This window comes from Miscanthus floridulus, chromosome 9 (genome assembly GCF_019320115.1).
Source record: "Miscanthus floridulus cultivar M001 chromosome 9, ASM1932011v1, whole genome shotgun sequence".
Lineage (NCBI taxonomy): Eukaryota > Viridiplantae > Streptophyta > Magnoliopsida > Poales > Poaceae > Miscanthus > Miscanthus floridulus.
In genome coordinates this window covers 21,949,683-21,965,342 of record NC_089588.1, presented here as the reverse complement: position 1 = coordinate 21,965,342, position 15,660 = coordinate 21,949,683, and the positions used below count along the sequence as shown (strand labels likewise).

Genomic DNA, 15,660 nt, shown 5'->3' with positions numbered 1-15,660 from the left:
TACAGAAGTCGCCAGAGAAAGAAGGAAGAAGAGGCACACCGGCTCCAGAGGTTGGAGGAAGCGGTGCGTGAAGCACAGGAGCGGGAAAAAAAACCTTGAAGCGAGAATGCAGGAGGAAATCAAAAGGCAAGTGCAAATAGCAGTGAGTGCAAGCAAGCAGGCATCAGAGCCAGGAATCAACATTAGCCAATCTGTTCAGTTGAAAAGCAGCTGCGCTTCCACGGAGATACCAAATCAAGGGGACACAGGACTGCGCTTCCCTGTGGATGACGTCACTGAACCTTGTACAACGTGTGAGCTACACATTCCGAAGGAGAATTCCACAATCAAGGTGGCTATCGGTCTTGTTAATCCTATCGACCGAACCAAGACACCAAGGATTCATGGGAATATAATCCAAGAAGGATATGCCACCATCTCGGTAGATAAAGCTGAAAAAGGTTTTAGTGATTTGCCTCTTGACATTCCTGGAGGTGATGGCGAGAAGACTCTAGGAGAAGCGGAGAAGACATTCATTCTATGGCGCAAGCGCTACATCATCATTCCAGGGATGTCGGCTCCACCTCCTTCTGAACTACCTCACCATAGGTACGTGCGGATGAAAACACTACATCATTAATTTGTATTGGCTTAAATAATTAACAATCTGCTCATAATAATATGTCATTCCTTTTTTTGTAGCAGATCCTCCCCCAACCTAAATCCAATTGTTCAATCGCCAGATCATCATAGTGCTCTGTACGATGACATTGTGTTGGAAGACGAGGCTGCATCCACACCCTCTCCAAGGAGGTCTCCAACGCCACAGCCGCCACCTCCAAGGAGGTCTCCAACGCCGCTGCCAACACCTCCAAGGAGGTCTCCAACGCCGCTGCCAACACCTCCAAGGAGGTCTCCAACGCCTCCCCCGCCCCCGCCTACCAAGAAGCCTAGCAAGAGGCCAGCCCCTCAAACGAAGAATCAGTCCCCGCCTGCAAAGAAAGCCACCGTGAAACCAAGGGCTATTCCCAAAATAATATCTGAAGAGAAGGAAGAAGGAACTGATGCATATAAAAAAGACATGTCTAGATTCTATGACAAACTTAAAATGAATCAAGAAGCAAGGAGAAACCCAGAGAAACCGTACTTCTTCGTAGCTCCGGATATTTTAAGAAAAAAGGTGACTTCTTACCAGCATCAACAGCGGGAATCTCGTAAGCCGTCCAAATCAACGTTATCAGACTATGACCGCACTCTCACCAAGTCAATTGAGGCGGCACAGAAAAAGAAGCGGGCAGGGAAAGGAGTTGCCCAACTCGGACAACAAGCGCACCAATCAATCCCCCCGCTAGTTGTTGGTAATGAATATGGTTCGAATTTAGGATTAATGCATCAGGCAAACATACCTCCGGATGTCGATTTGGATCACCTTGGTGAATTTCTTGATGAGACTGGTCTCGACCTTTACCAGATGTTTGGTGATGGAAAAATCGAGAGTGCGGCGGAGGTTGATATTTGGAAGAAAAAATTTGTACTAGGCCAGAGTCTATACAACCCTCAAGCCTTATCTGATCTGGGGACGCAAATGTACCTGCTAAACAAGTGGTACATGCAGGCGTCTACCAGTGGAGACTTCTGCGTTGGTGTCAGAATTAGAGACGAACATTGGTTCCGTGGCGATGATGTTATGTATGTTGACTTTGCAGAATTTCATCAACTATGCCACCTTACCTCTCTGGACAAAGTTATCATTAGCTGCTATTGCCTGTAAGTAATAATTCTTTCGATCTATTATTAAACTCATCATATGTGTGCATATGCATATAAATTATCCTAACAAGTACTATATATATGCAGATTTACAATGACAGAGCTCAGAAAGGAAGGCTGCAATGAAATTGGTTTTGTTGATCCCCATATAGTATTCAAAGACCCAATTACTCCAATGACTAATTGGAAGTCTGAGTCAGAGAGTAACATCATGAACTTCTTAGTGAACCAACGCCACAAGAAGGATATACTCTTTCCCTATAACTTCAAGTGAGTGTTAATCATGTCGATCATAGCCTTAATGGCTCATATGTTGATTCTAGTTAATTAATGAGTGTTATGCGTTATATCCTATAAACACATGCAGCAATCACTGGATATTGATGGACATCGATCTGGTGAAAAGTCACTTAATAATCTATGACTCGATGAGAAAACCACAACAAGACTACCAAGATATGATAGATATTATCCAGAGGTAATTTCGGGATCTCTAGCAACTATATATACACACAAACATGATGATTAACTATATCTGATGACGTGGCAAATTTTTTATTGGGCAGTGTTTGGAAAACCTTTATTGAGAAGCAACACATGGAAAAATGCAAAGCGCCACTGAATGTAATCCCATTGAAAGTAAGTCCCCTGAATCGCATCATCTTTATTAATTAAACATATAGCTTTCACCGGATCACCAGATTGGATGACAAATCTTTTTCTCGTAAAGTGGTGTCTGAGGCAGGAACAGGGGAACAACTACTGTGGTTACTATGTTTGCAAGTTTATCAAGGTGCTCTCCCAAAGAACTCCTACAGAGAGACTCAAAGTACGTTAAAAATACACTATATATTCATTTAATTATTATTATTGATTGTGTTACTATGTCTTTATATATATATATATGTACATATATTAATTTATTTTCCTTTAATTCAAACCTGTAGACTCGATGGTTGGAGGAAAAGGTCATACGGCAAGACCAAATCAAAGCAATTCAAGAGTCTATAGCCGGATTTTTTAATGAGCAGGTCATCGATTCCAAGGGCGAGTTCTACTTCGACCCAACACTGCCATTGAAGCCAAGCTAGAGGATGAGAAGAAACTTGTTATGTCACAACAACTATAATGCAATCTTTTGTAATATATACACATGAAATAATATAATGTAAAATACACATATGCATGCATGCATGTAAATATATATATGATGCATGCATATATATATATATATATATATATATATATATATATATATATATATTTCTATGCTTGAATTGTGTGATTTAATACGTTCATTGTGCTTGAACCGAAACATACTATATGCGCATATAAATGTATAATTAGCAGCGTACAATACGACTTCGAAAACCTATTTTGAAAAGAAAACAAAAAAATGAAAAGAAAAGAAAAAAGAAAAAAACCTTTAGTCCCGGTTCGTATTACCAACCGGGACTAAAGGTGCCGGCCATCGTGGCATGTCAGGAGGCACCTTTAGTCCCGGTTGGTGTTACCCACCGGGACTAAAGGTCCTCCTTTAGTCCCGGTTCCTGACCCGGGACTAAAGGACCCCCCCTTTAGTCCCGGATGCTTGCTCCCGGGTGGGGAACCGGGACTAGAGGGGGTTCCCCACCGGGAGTAAAGCTCGGTTCTCTACCAGTGAATGCAGCAGTGTTTATATTTGCTCGATCATATAGTTTCTTGATACCGGCCTGTACTGTCTGGTTTACAAGATCAAATGACAAATACTAGCTCCAATGGTCACACGCATCATGTTTGGACGACATTATTTATTTATTTATTTGTAAACTAGATAAGATTAAAAAAGGGAAAAGGGTACCTGATTTGGCAAATATATGCATTGACCCCTAACCCGACAAGTTTTCCTGGCCACGCATGCCATATGACCATAAACCAGTGCCAGATCGACATGATTTTGTGACAACAAATTAAAAGGGATACAACAAATAACATATATAATTTGGCGAAGTCTAGTACAGTGGTCGACGACGAGCGCGTATCCGATCCGGATCATTGAGCACGAGGGGACAAGTTTTAGTGCATCATCTGCGCTCGTGATTCCCATCGACTCTAGCGTCCTGTTTTGAGGCCATCCTTGGTAGGCGTGATCCCTCCAGTCCAGCAGTGCTCTTGATATTACTAGCCAATTCCGGCTGTCGTAATTGTTCAGTTGCTCGGTAAGTTCCGTCCCGCCTTTATTCCAACCACCTGCCATGGCTTCGCGGACAGGTTCCATCCTCGCTGAATCGCAGACCATGATCATAAGGCCCACCAGTGACCGCACTGCCATGCGCGGGCGTGACCGCTTGGCTTCCTCACTACCTGTGAAGCGCGATAGCTCGCGCACGGCTTCCACCATGAAGGTCTTGCCCAGCCTCGCGGGGCCCAGCATTTGCTCCCTGTCGCTTCGGTGCACCCACCACCGTAGAAGTCTTGAACTATATTCTCCTGGGAGCTCCCGATGCAAGCCAGGTTCGTAGCAGAAGGCTCGACTATCCTGCATGTTGATGAAGCCTATTACGTCCAAGTTGTCACACTGCATGACTAAGATTATCGATGACGTTTCTTCCACGCCCTCCTCCGCTTCCGCTTCCAGCTTGATGTGAAACAAACTTTCTGGTTGGATGCGGTGAGAGTATTGGAGCACTTTGTTGTTACTTGTGGATGAGAGATCTTGATGATCAGCCACGAGATCCCTGCAGCGTGGGTGGTCGGTCACCAATCTACGCAGCTCAATGATGAATGTACTGAATCCTTCTGCATCATTCCCAGCCATGTAGGATATGTCAGGTTGCCACATCCTATCCATCTGCAGTACATATGTAGTAGTGATGAAGCAAAAGACTACATATGACATATCTGATGTTTAGCGAAAAACAAAACAAAACAAAAGGTAAGCATAAGAAATGTGTTGAGCAACGAGTGCTCAGTCATGTTTTCAATGTTTACCTTCCATGGTCCCGGGTCATATCGATCACAACTGTACAAGGCGACGTTCACTTCAACTTCATACCCGTCAACTTCACGACGTTGACTCGACCAGCTACTGCGGTTGTCGAAGGTGAGAATAATATTATTGAAACGAGGATTAATACTAGCCCCTTGGTTCTTGGAAGTTTCAATGCTCAGGTCCACCCCTATGTGAAGCCGTTGACCACATGGCACCACAACCACGTTCCTGGCCAGCTCAAGGGACCGCACCAGCTGATACAGGACGCCCTGCGGCGAGTCCGTCATTGGACAGAGATGTTGCGCCGTCTCCTTTGTACGCCTAAAGAGGATGCTCTGGCCTTTGAAATCACCAATGCAAGCGGTAATAACACCGTAGACGCTACAAGGGCTGTTCTCATCTTTCATCCGCAGCTTCACCTGCACTGTGGCCTCCAGGGCGTTGGACATCACCGCATAGGTGATCTCAACATTGCGGCCAGGGCCTGAAGAGCTTATGGTTCGAGTCATGGGTCCTTTGTCAACTTCCTTGGCGTACTCTGGGTCATAGCAGTCCCATTCCCATTTGATGGAACCGCCGCCGCCATCGCCAGTGCTTGTGTAGGGTCCTGGGATATCAATTTTGATGGCAAAGCACCCGTAGGCCGAGATGCTTGTGCAGGGTCCCGTGAGCACCAAATCAACCATTTTTCCCTACAACCATGCACATTGCTTCATTAATAATCTAATCTATTATTGCTTTCATGCGAAAAAGATTCATATAGATTATGGATACCAGGGATTAGTTAATAGACATGATCTAATACATGTACCTTTTCTCCTTGTTCCTGCTTCCTATAGATGATATGGCCTCGTTTCCCGTCGAAGACTATTACGGTTGTGCCAAGGACCCCAAGGTCCGCATGCATGGCCAACAGCTCCACCCGAGGTCGGTGCCTGGCGCCTTCAGCTTTCTGATGTCCCGACCAAGAAAGGTCCATGAAGCTGCTGCTGCTCTCGGCGCCGCTGGCCTGATCAGGTGGATCCAAACGGTAGTTGAGCACGAGGTAAATGTCTCGTAGCAGTGAAATGGGGTTAGGGTTGGTATATCTTCTGCTCTTCCATGCTAGCAGCTGGCAAGACATCCTCCCATATTTATTCAACACGTAATCACACATCAGATCCTGGGTTAATTCCCTGTCGAAAAATACCCTGTAATCTTGCGTGCTCCTGCTCCACGAGCTTATAAAGAAGTTGTAGATTGGATTCATCCTTGCAGACTCGCAGACGATGAGGATTAGCCTCACTAGTGCCAACCTGGGTGAAATACGATCGTCCACCCAAGCTGGGAAGCACGACAACACGTGCACGGCATCCATGGCGAAGTCCTGGCCCGGATTCACCTGCGCCAGTATTCTCACAAGACCACCTTTAGTGTCGAAGTCCAGTAAGGATCTGTAACCGACACCCCAGCTTAGGCGTTGGGGATTGTATTCATCAACTGGGAGTATATCGGCAGATCTATTCGGGTTCTCGATGAGCTCAAATGAATCTCCTTGCTGGTTCATGAAGCCACAGACATACAAGTTGTCGTCCCGCATGATTAGGGTTGTCGACATCATTTGCTCTCCCTTCACTGCTTGCAGCTTGACGTGAATCCACCTCGCCGGCTGTTCAGCACGTTGCTTGGCGAGCACTGGGTGTTCTCTGGTGGAGGAGAGAATTGATCTGTGGTGGCAATCAAAGATATCCTCGTGGTCTGGATGGTCAGCGAGGATGCCACGGAGATCCATTATAAATTCAGTGAACGACAGTTCGTCTCCGATGGTGTACACTACAGTTCGATGCCCTGAAACCATTTTGGCCTGCATGCATTACCTGAGAGTTTAGTTAAAAGAAGGAAAGTGATATTCCCTCCGTTTCTAAATTATAAGTCATTCTAAGAATCTTGGAGAGTCAAAGCATTTCAAGTTTGATCAAATTTATATAATAAGATAATAACATTTATGACCAGTTAAGTATCATTAGATTCTTTGTTAAATATATTTTCATAGTATATGTCATAAATTTTTGTATTTTGGTCAAAATTGAGATGCTTTGACTCTCCATGATTCTTGGAATGACTTATAATTTGGGATGGAGGGAGTAACAAATGTCTTCAATGTTTAGCGCAAGCACTATAGTAGCTAGTCCTCCTTTAATTTACCTCCTGTGTACCACTGATGATTTGTTCTAACGACGACAGAACAGTACTAGCTTTCTCCAGATGAGCCTCTTTGCTGGTTATTATTTGCTCCGGAGGGTGACTTATTGGTCGTGCGATCTGCAGTGAATTAGTAGTATATAATAATCATCCAGTGACAACAAGATTATTAGTATTCGTTAAAAGAATAAGAAATGATAAAAAAATGTCTTCAATATAATGTTTACCTCCGGGTACCAGGTGACTTCCACTTCATTGCCGTCGTCAGTTTTACTGGAACTATTTCCATTGGCGAAGCGGAGAGGAACATTATTCAATTCAACTTTCTTGCCATCGCCTGTTTCAATCTGGAGGTTCACCTCTATTTGAAGCGCACTGCCGCATGGCACTGCAACCACATTCCTCGCCAGCTCAAGAAGGAACCACGAGTCGTCATCGGTTGGGGAGAAACAATGACGCGTCCCCTTTGCACACCTGAAGAGGACGCTCCTGTATTTGTCTTCCAAGCCGTCGATACGTGCAGTGATCTCACCACCAATGCCAGCAGTGTTATGCCCATCTTTGAGTCGCAGCCTGACCTGCACTGTGGCCTCCAGGGCATCTGACATCACAACGTAGGTGACCTCAGCTACCTCGGGGCGCATGTCCGGAGCGCAGATGGTATGGCTCACGGGTAGTTGGTCGACTTGGGCGGCGTACTTGGGATCATAACAGTCCCATTCCCATTGGATGAGACCACCGGCATCGCCACTGCTGCTACTGGCAGTGGCAGGTGGGATGTTGATTTTAATGGCGAAGCACCCGTAAGCTGAGATGCCTTTGTAGGGTCCAGTCAGAACCAACTCGACCATTCCCTACATGCATGCACTGCTTGATTAATATGGCATGGTTGTAAAAAAGATTCATATAGTAGACATCTTACTATTTCTAATCCTCCCAAGATACACAAAGAAAGAAAAGATAAATTCTGCAAAATTTTCGCAATGATCAAAAACAAATTGCCTTTAATTTTCTATACTCTAGGCATCATCTTACTACTGCATACAAATACTCACAAGAAGCACTAAGAAATAGTGTCTATGACCATATGGTGTTTGAGATTTGTTTGGAGTAAACAATGATAATATACTGTAATGTTTTTAGAGCTCTAAAGTGTAGAGAAGGGGATCCAAACAGGCCCTAAGTTGACAAATTAGTAAGACATAATATATGTATACCTGTTCTGTCTCCTCTTCTGCTTCCTCCTTCCTATAGATGATCTGGCCTCGTCTGCCGTCAAAGACGATGATTTCCGTGCCTTTGACATGAAGATCAGCATGTATGGCCAATAGCTCCACCCGAGGTCGACCGTGGCCCTGGCATCGTAGATCAAGATCCCCGTTGTCACCGGCCTCCCCGGGTTGGCTAGCAGAGCCACCGCTGCTGTCACCATCACCGGCTTCTCCAGGTTGGCTAGAAGAATCGCCACCACTACTGCTGGTGTCGTCTCCGGCCTCATCGGCTTGGCTAGCAGGACCGTTGCCGCTGTCGGCATCGCTAGCCTCCTCTGATTTCCTATCACGGCGGCCATTGCTGCCAGCATCGCTAGCCTCCTCCGATGATTTGCTAGCAGAGATGCCACCAATGCCAATGTTGCAGGCCTTCTTGTGTTGGATTTGTGGGCTCCCATTGCTGCCATTGTTGAATCCCCTTTTACGCTCGCGGCCACCTCCGCTTTGGCTAGGAGGGCCGCCACATCCGTTGGTATTGTGGCCACCTCTGCTTTGTCCAGGAGGGCCGCGACCACTGCCAGTGTTGCCGGGCTTATTAATAGAATCTCCATCGTTGTTGACACTGCCAGGCTTCCCACGTTGAGTCTTCTTCTTTTCTTCTTTTTTAGTCTGATCAGGTGTATGGGTGCGGAGCACGAGGTGTATGGTTTGTAGCTCCAGAATGGGGTGCGGTTGCCAATTCTGTGTGCTCACATTGCTGGCGTACCCTCGGGTCTTCCATGCCATTAGCTTGCTCGACATTTTCCCATGTTCCCAGAAGTTCTCAATCATCAATTGCTTGGCGAATCCCGTGCCGGTGCTCCACCCACGTGAAAAGGAGTCGTGGGGGAGGATTCATCCTTGCGGACTCGCAGACCATGACGATCAGGCCCGCCAGTGCCACCCCAGGCCTCAGATCGATACCAGCCACCGGATTTGGGTGGCTCGACAGCACGCGCACGGCGTTCTTCGCAAAATCACGGCCCAAATGAGCCGCCTCCAGTTTGTGCACGGCATGATCATTACTTTTGGCTCCCAGCATGGACATGTAACTGACGCCCCATCTTGAGAGTTCGGGATCGCGTCCATTAGTAATTGGGAGTACCATATTGGTGGATGCATTCCTGTTGTCGTCGAGCAGCTGGAACGAATCTCCTTGCTGGTTCATGAAACCAAGGACGTACAAGTTGTCATCCCTCATGAATAGGGTTGTCCACGACGTTTCCTCTCCCTCCACTGCTTGCAGCGTGACGTGAATCCACCTCGCCGGTTGTTCATCAGCACGCTGCTTGGCCAGCACTGGATGATCTCCGGTTTCGGAGAGATTTGGGTCTTTGTGGCCGCCCAAGATATCCTCACTGTCTGGATGCTCGGCGAGTTTGCGACGTAGATCCGTCATGAATGAAATGAATGAAATTTCGTCTCCGATGGTATACCCCAGTTCAGCATGTACTGCAACAATAATTAAATTAACACATGAGAAAAATAACCCAATATATACATGTACATGTACATGCACGCACGCACGCATAGACCAAGTTATAGTTTTGAACTTAATTTGTAGCAAATTAATTACCCACGTATCGTCTCATCAGAGATATCAATAAATTATTACTCACTTTCGACGTTGTTAAAAGTAAACTAAATTAACTTCGAAATATGCATCAAAATTTCTTACATTTGTCGTTTTAGAAAAAAGTCTCAAAACGACCTTTTTTTAACATAAACTATATCATTATGAACGCGAGAACTTATGAGTATATCGATTTTCATATTAAATATATGCCTCAAACTATGTTTCGTTGACAGCAAAAACGTTAGCACACGTGCAATGGGCTCCAACATGAAGTTCCCGACGTCAAGACGGTCAAGAAATACATTTGAATCATCAAATTTGGAGTTCAAACGAAGAAAGGATGATTTTGGGGTCTGTCTGGCTTCTCTGATCCTGTCTGGCAAGGGCCGTTCAGCCCCGCGAATACTGGCTAGGCCAGTTTGCCTGGTCTGAGACTGCTTCGAGTTTAGCTCGGTCCTAGCTCATGTTTTGACGTGGAAAAATTGTAAATTATGTCTTGGATATGTTTCTTAATAGGATAAGGCCACCTCCATCTCTATATATTGGAGGATCATGGCCAGTTGAGGGATGCAACTTCCAATCGATAAAAAAACATCTATTACCCTTTTTTATTTACCCTAGCTTTTCCAACCCCTGCTGTCCGGCGCGTCTCTCAATGAGATTCGGTGGCGTTCTAGGTGGCCCTTGCCGACCTTAGGACAGCCTCAATGTACCCCTCCCTGATGGATCTTCCCGAGAGGTGTTCTTGAGCTTTTCAGACGAAGAACGGGCATCGAATCGGCTCTACCAACCGGCTGGTCGGTCTTACTGATCTCGGACGTCCTTGTTGCGTGATAGGTCGTGTGCGTCCTTGGACAAGCTAATCTTTGCTGGTGTGTGATCCAAATCGACGTCAACACACTTTTTGGTGACTCCGCTGGGAAAAGAAGATCAATCTACAAGCAACGTGTCTGAAGAACACAACAAGGAGGGTGATCACACGGATCCGTTCAACCCCGACAATATCATTCATCCTACGACGATTGATCAACTACAAGAGGATCTCCGTAAGATGGTCAAGGAGTAGAACGCTACTAACCTACAAGCCGCTCTTGCAATTTGTTCGCTAGATCAGCGAGGAGGGGTGGTGTCGGTGTTTCGAGTAAACACCAACGAGTAAATTTGTATTATTGCGCGTCTGACCCGGATGGTGTGCTAAGAAGACACAAGGTTTATACTGGTTCGGGCAGAATATCCCTACGTCCAGTTCATGGCTGCTGCTCGTGTTACTAGCACTGAAAAGTTTGTAGTAGGGGTTACAAACAGGCGAGAGAGGGATAGTTCCCAAGTCTCTGATGGAAAGATCAAATAGGTGCCGAGAGCTCGATCGCTACTCTGCTATGTGTTCGAGGTTCGATGCTAGTGGTTCTGCTGTGATGTGGTGTGATATGTGATGCGGTCAATCCATCCCCTTTGTGGGGTGCACTGCTTTCCCTTTTATAGGCCAAGGGAGAGCATAGATTACAGATGGGAGAAAAGAGAAAACAAGAGGCAAAGGAAGTCCTTAAGTACGTCGGGTCTTCCTTTTCCTCTGTGCGGGCCCCGCTGGCATGACAGGCGGTGACAGGGACAATTCCACGCTGGGCGCAAGTCCGCTGACCCTGATAGGGCCACGCTGTGTGTCTGTCCACTGACAATGCCATGTCCTGGCATTGTCAGTGGGTTGTCACGTCCCATCCTGCTCCAAAGGGCGGCACAGCGGACCAGCATGCTGATCAGTGGCCATACAAGGAGCATGCAACACAGTGACTGCACGTCCATTACTATGGGTGATGCGAGTTTCCTTCTGGACCGTAGTGGTTGTCATGAGCTTCCGTAAGAATCCATTACCAAGGGCAAATGACGGCGCCGACAACACTGTAAGGCAAATGTCGGCGCCTACAACACTGTTTGGGCTCTGGCATGCCTGGAAGGATGCAAAGCACCCTTCTGGCATGGCCTGACAGTACTGCCTATAGGTGCGCATGGTATGATCCTCGGTATTGCGGTTGACTTGAGCATCTTGCCTTATCTGCTCCGCCTGATTCCTAGGTCGGTACTGTGGTAATGTCATCATAGGCGTCGGGCAAGGCAAAGCCAGCCCTTAGACATCAGGCGAGGCGGGGCCAACCCTCAAACATTGGGTGAGATGGAGCCAGCCCTTAGACGTTGGGCGCCAGCCCTCAGACGTCGGGCGAGGCGGAGCCAGCCCTCGGACGTTGGGCGAGGCGGAGCCAGCCCTCGGACGTCGGGCGAGGCGAAGCAAGCCCTTAGATGTTGGGCGAGGTGGGAACAACCCTCAAACATCGGGCGAGGCGGCGCTAGCCCTCGTTAGTCAGCCGAGGCAGAGCCAACCCTCGGGGGTCGGGTGAGGCAGAGCGAACCCTCAGGGGTCGGGCGAGCCGGATCCAACCCTCAGACATCGGGCGAGGCGGAGCAAGCCCTCAGACGTTGGGCGAGGCAGGGCCCAGCAAGCGGCGTAGTCGCGCTCTTGATCGTGCGGACAAATCAATGTTGATGGACATTAGCTCCTCCTCTTCGAGTACCCTAGTATTGGTCCCCGACAGTAGCCCTCGAGCCCCCAGGTGATTTGAACAGAATCGCCTAGGGGATTTTTTGACTTGCCAGCGGGTGCACGCGAGCGCACCCGGTGGGTGTAGCCCCCAAGCCTATGGAGGAGTAGAATACTCCTTCGAAGGTTTTTTCGAAAGAGAGGACTTTGAGAGCCCTAGCTCTCTATTGTTGCTCATGGCGTGTCCTGAACACGATGATTTCTCCTTGCTGAGGTCAGACCCTTTGCGGGTATGGTCGTGAGATTTGGTGGTTCGTTAGCTGGATAGTTCAATTGGGATCCCGGCATCCCGTTCACGGGGATCCGGTAAGGGTCAGCCTGGCTAAGACTCGATCATGGACCGAGATGCCCATGGCGTTCGCGCGCCTAGGTATTGACTGCTTGTTGGGCCCATCCCTTTCCACCCCTTATCGTAGGGGTGCTTGGAGCGACTGTCGAACCCATTGACGGGCCAACTATCGAACTCCTAGGCCTAGATAGGCTGTAGAGTTATTTTTTGATCTGTATTCCTCCCTTTTTGTATGCGACAAAGGGGCTCATGTATGCCAACCCTTCTGTTCGTTAAGATCGTAGGGCCTGAGGTGTAAGAGCGAAATTTTGATCATGCTGGTGAGCAAAGACACCATAGCCACCGAGGCGTAGGCTTTTTGCAGTCCGACCAGGGATGCTCAGTTGTTCGTTTCCACAAACCTTGCCGCTAGGCTTAACGTGAGGAAGAGGTCTAACGCGGCGACTATTTCAGAAAAGGTGTATTTATACATTTATCAGCCCCTGAGTGAGATCCGACCCCTTGCCGTTTCTGGGGTCGGATGTCACTAAAAATCAAGGAGAGAATAGCGACGCTAGTGGGAGAAAGCATCTTTTGTATTCGCACGTACCCCCTCCCTAGGATATGAGCTATTGATCTATGACCGCGTGTTCGGTCTCCCTGTGAGTCCGACCTTCCTCGAGCCCCCACGCATAGCAAGGGTTTTAGTCGAGGGTCGGCTTGTCTTCATGATTGTCACCCTGGCTGCGGTTTCCGCAACCGAAGGGGTTGAGTTAATCATCCCTTGCCTCGATGGCTCTAGTGACGCGTTCAGTGAGCTCGCTAATGGGCATGTTCGAGCGGAATCTGGTTCCGTCGTTCGTGACGGGGTCAGCAAAGCCCTCATGTGGCATTCCGCTGCTCCTTAACCCACCTTCCAACAGATGCCCCCTCAATGGGGATTCTATGGGCTCGGCTAGAGGCTAGGATCGAACGAGAAGGTCGAGATGAGGCCATAGGGGCTCATCTGCGTTTTCTCCCCTGGCTCTTGTTCGACGCGAGGCGGCCTCAGGCACTCCACGGGGCCAGCCTTCGAACCTTGGTCTCCCGATTTAGGGTCAGGTGGCTCGAGACCCTAGACCTAGTGGGTCTTAGTAGGGGTCGGCCCGTGTTTCATGCATCACCCTATCCTTGGTTTCCGCAACTAGAGGGGTTGAGCTAACGGCACTTGCCTTGACGACTCGAGTGTCGCGCTCGGTGAGCTCGCTAACGAGCATGTTCGAGTGAAATCCGGGTCCGTCATCCGCTGACGGGGTCGGTAGAGCCCTCATGTGGCATTCCACTACTTCTTAACCCGCCTCCTGGTAGATGCCTAAGCCGTTCGATAGGCTTGGGTGGCCCGTTGGCCTCTCCTCGATGGAGATTCTGTGGGCTTGGCTTGAGGTTAGAATCGAACGAGAAAGGTCGAGATGTCCCTGTCCGCTTCTGAGCGGGGTCAGGCAACGCAGCTGGGGCTCATCTTGGTTTTTCCCCTAGCTCTGTTTGATGCTTTCACAGGCTGGCCTTCGAACCTTGATCGGTCGCTGCTCATATCGAATGAGACGACTACCGCTTCGTGACGCGACACGAAGCATTGTGATGCAGCAATTGCATATGGAATGCTTGGGTGTATGGGATGAATGTATGAATGAATGAATGAATGAATGAGAATGGATAAATGAATGAATGAGAATGGATGATAATATAATGGAAAAGAAAAGTGGGTGTCGGTAAAGTTACCTCGATGGCTTTAGAGACGGATTCGGGGAGCTCTTACCGGATATGTCTGTGTGGGGTCCGGATTTGATGTTCTTGATAGAGCCGGCGTAACCTACATGGTGTATCCCACTACTCCCTATCTATCTCTCGGTAGCGGCCTGAGCCGTTCGATCGACTTGGGCGACCTGATGGCCTCTCCTCGATGGAGATTCCGCAGGCAAGCCCTCCAAACCCTTTCCAAGAAGGTGGAGGCTAGAGCTTGGGGTGCGGAGACAAAGACTCGGATCATGCTGGTGAGCAAAAACACCATAGTCGCTGGGACGTATGGTCCTAGCGGTCCGACCAGGTTTACTCAGAGTTTGTGTCCACACACCCTGCCTCCAATTTTTAATGTAAGGAGGGATTGGGCATAGAGAATGTCTATCGGGTAGACACTCTAGCTGGCCCCTGAGCGATGTCTGACCCCTTACCATTGCTGGGGTCAGAGGCTCGGTAGCGAAATTAATGCATAAAGTAAAGGTGCTTGTCTCTCGGCAGCGACTTTGAGCCGTTCGATCGACCTGGGCACCGATTTTACCTCGATGGTAAGAGTGATGGGTCCGGGAAGCCTCCACTGGATATGAGCAGGCTCCTATCTGCTCCCTACCTGTTTCTCAGTAGTGGCTAAGCCATCAAGTCGACTTGTGCTACCTACTGAGACAAGATTTTCCTATGGAGATAAAGAACGAAAACATCCCACGCAAGAATTTAGTTAGGCAGATAAGCCAGGCGGTGAAACTTGAACAAATGGACAGGCTTTCAAATTTTGTTATAGCAAACAGCTTTTTAGCTCTTCTTGCCTTTTTGTATAAAAGGTTAGCGCACTCTGACCCTTTCCGTTGTTAAGGTTGTAAAAGCTTGGAGTGCGGGTGAGCCAATTCTGATCACACTGGTGAGCAAAGATACTGTAGCCACTGGGGCATAGGTCTCCCACAGTCCGACCAGTCATACTCAGAGCTTGTTCCCATAAACCTAGCTCTTAGGTCTTAATGTAAAAAGGGGGGTAGGCACAGAGAATGTTTGCTTGATAAATGTGCTCATATCAGCCCCCGAGTGAGGCCCGACCCTTTTACCATTGCTAGGGTCGGATGTCCCGAAAGATCAGGGAGTTTGATAATAAAACTGATAAGAGAAAGTGTGTGTTTATTAAGGGTAAAAGCGACGTAGCTGCTCGATGTTCTAGGCATTGGTGAAGACCTCGCCGTTGATGGTCTTCAGCTTTTAGGCACCTGGCCTGAGCACCTCCACGACGACGTATGGTCCCTCCCACGGCGGGGAGAGCTTGTGGCGGTCCTTGTT

At 48.0% G+C, this 15,660-nt stretch overlaps 1 protein-coding gene across 6 annotated transcripts in view; it reads right to left on the bottom strand.

Moving 5' to 3' along the window:
* Positions 1 to 3,475: 3,475 nt before the first annotated feature.
* The window catches only part of LOC136483533 (uncharacterized), a 68,392-nt gene continuing 56,207 nt past the window's right edge, over positions 3,476 to 15,660 (bottom strand). For 5 of the 6 annotated variants that reach the window (XM_066480624.1, XM_066480621.1, XM_066480623.1 and 2 more), the window contains 6 exons: positions 8,119 to 9,603; positions 7,129 to 7,755; positions 6,905 to 7,021; positions 5,532 to 6,563; positions 4,720 to 5,412; positions 3,476 to 4,579 (listed from right to left, as the gene is read on the bottom strand). In XM_066480624.1, the coding sequence (XP_066336721.1) occupies positions 3,569 to 4,579; positions 4,720 to 5,412; positions 5,532 to 6,563; positions 6,905 to 7,021; positions 7,129 to 7,755; positions 8,119 to 8,943 (4,305 nt within the window). In that variant the 5' untranslated portion in view covers positions 8,944 to 9,603 and the 3' untranslated portion in view covers positions 3,476 to 3,568. The remainder of the gene's footprint in view (positions 4,580 to 4,719; positions 5,413 to 5,531; positions 6,564 to 6,904; positions 7,022 to 7,128; positions 7,756 to 8,118; positions 9,604 to 15,660) is intronic. The other variant, XM_066480626.1, reaches the window with a different exon arrangement.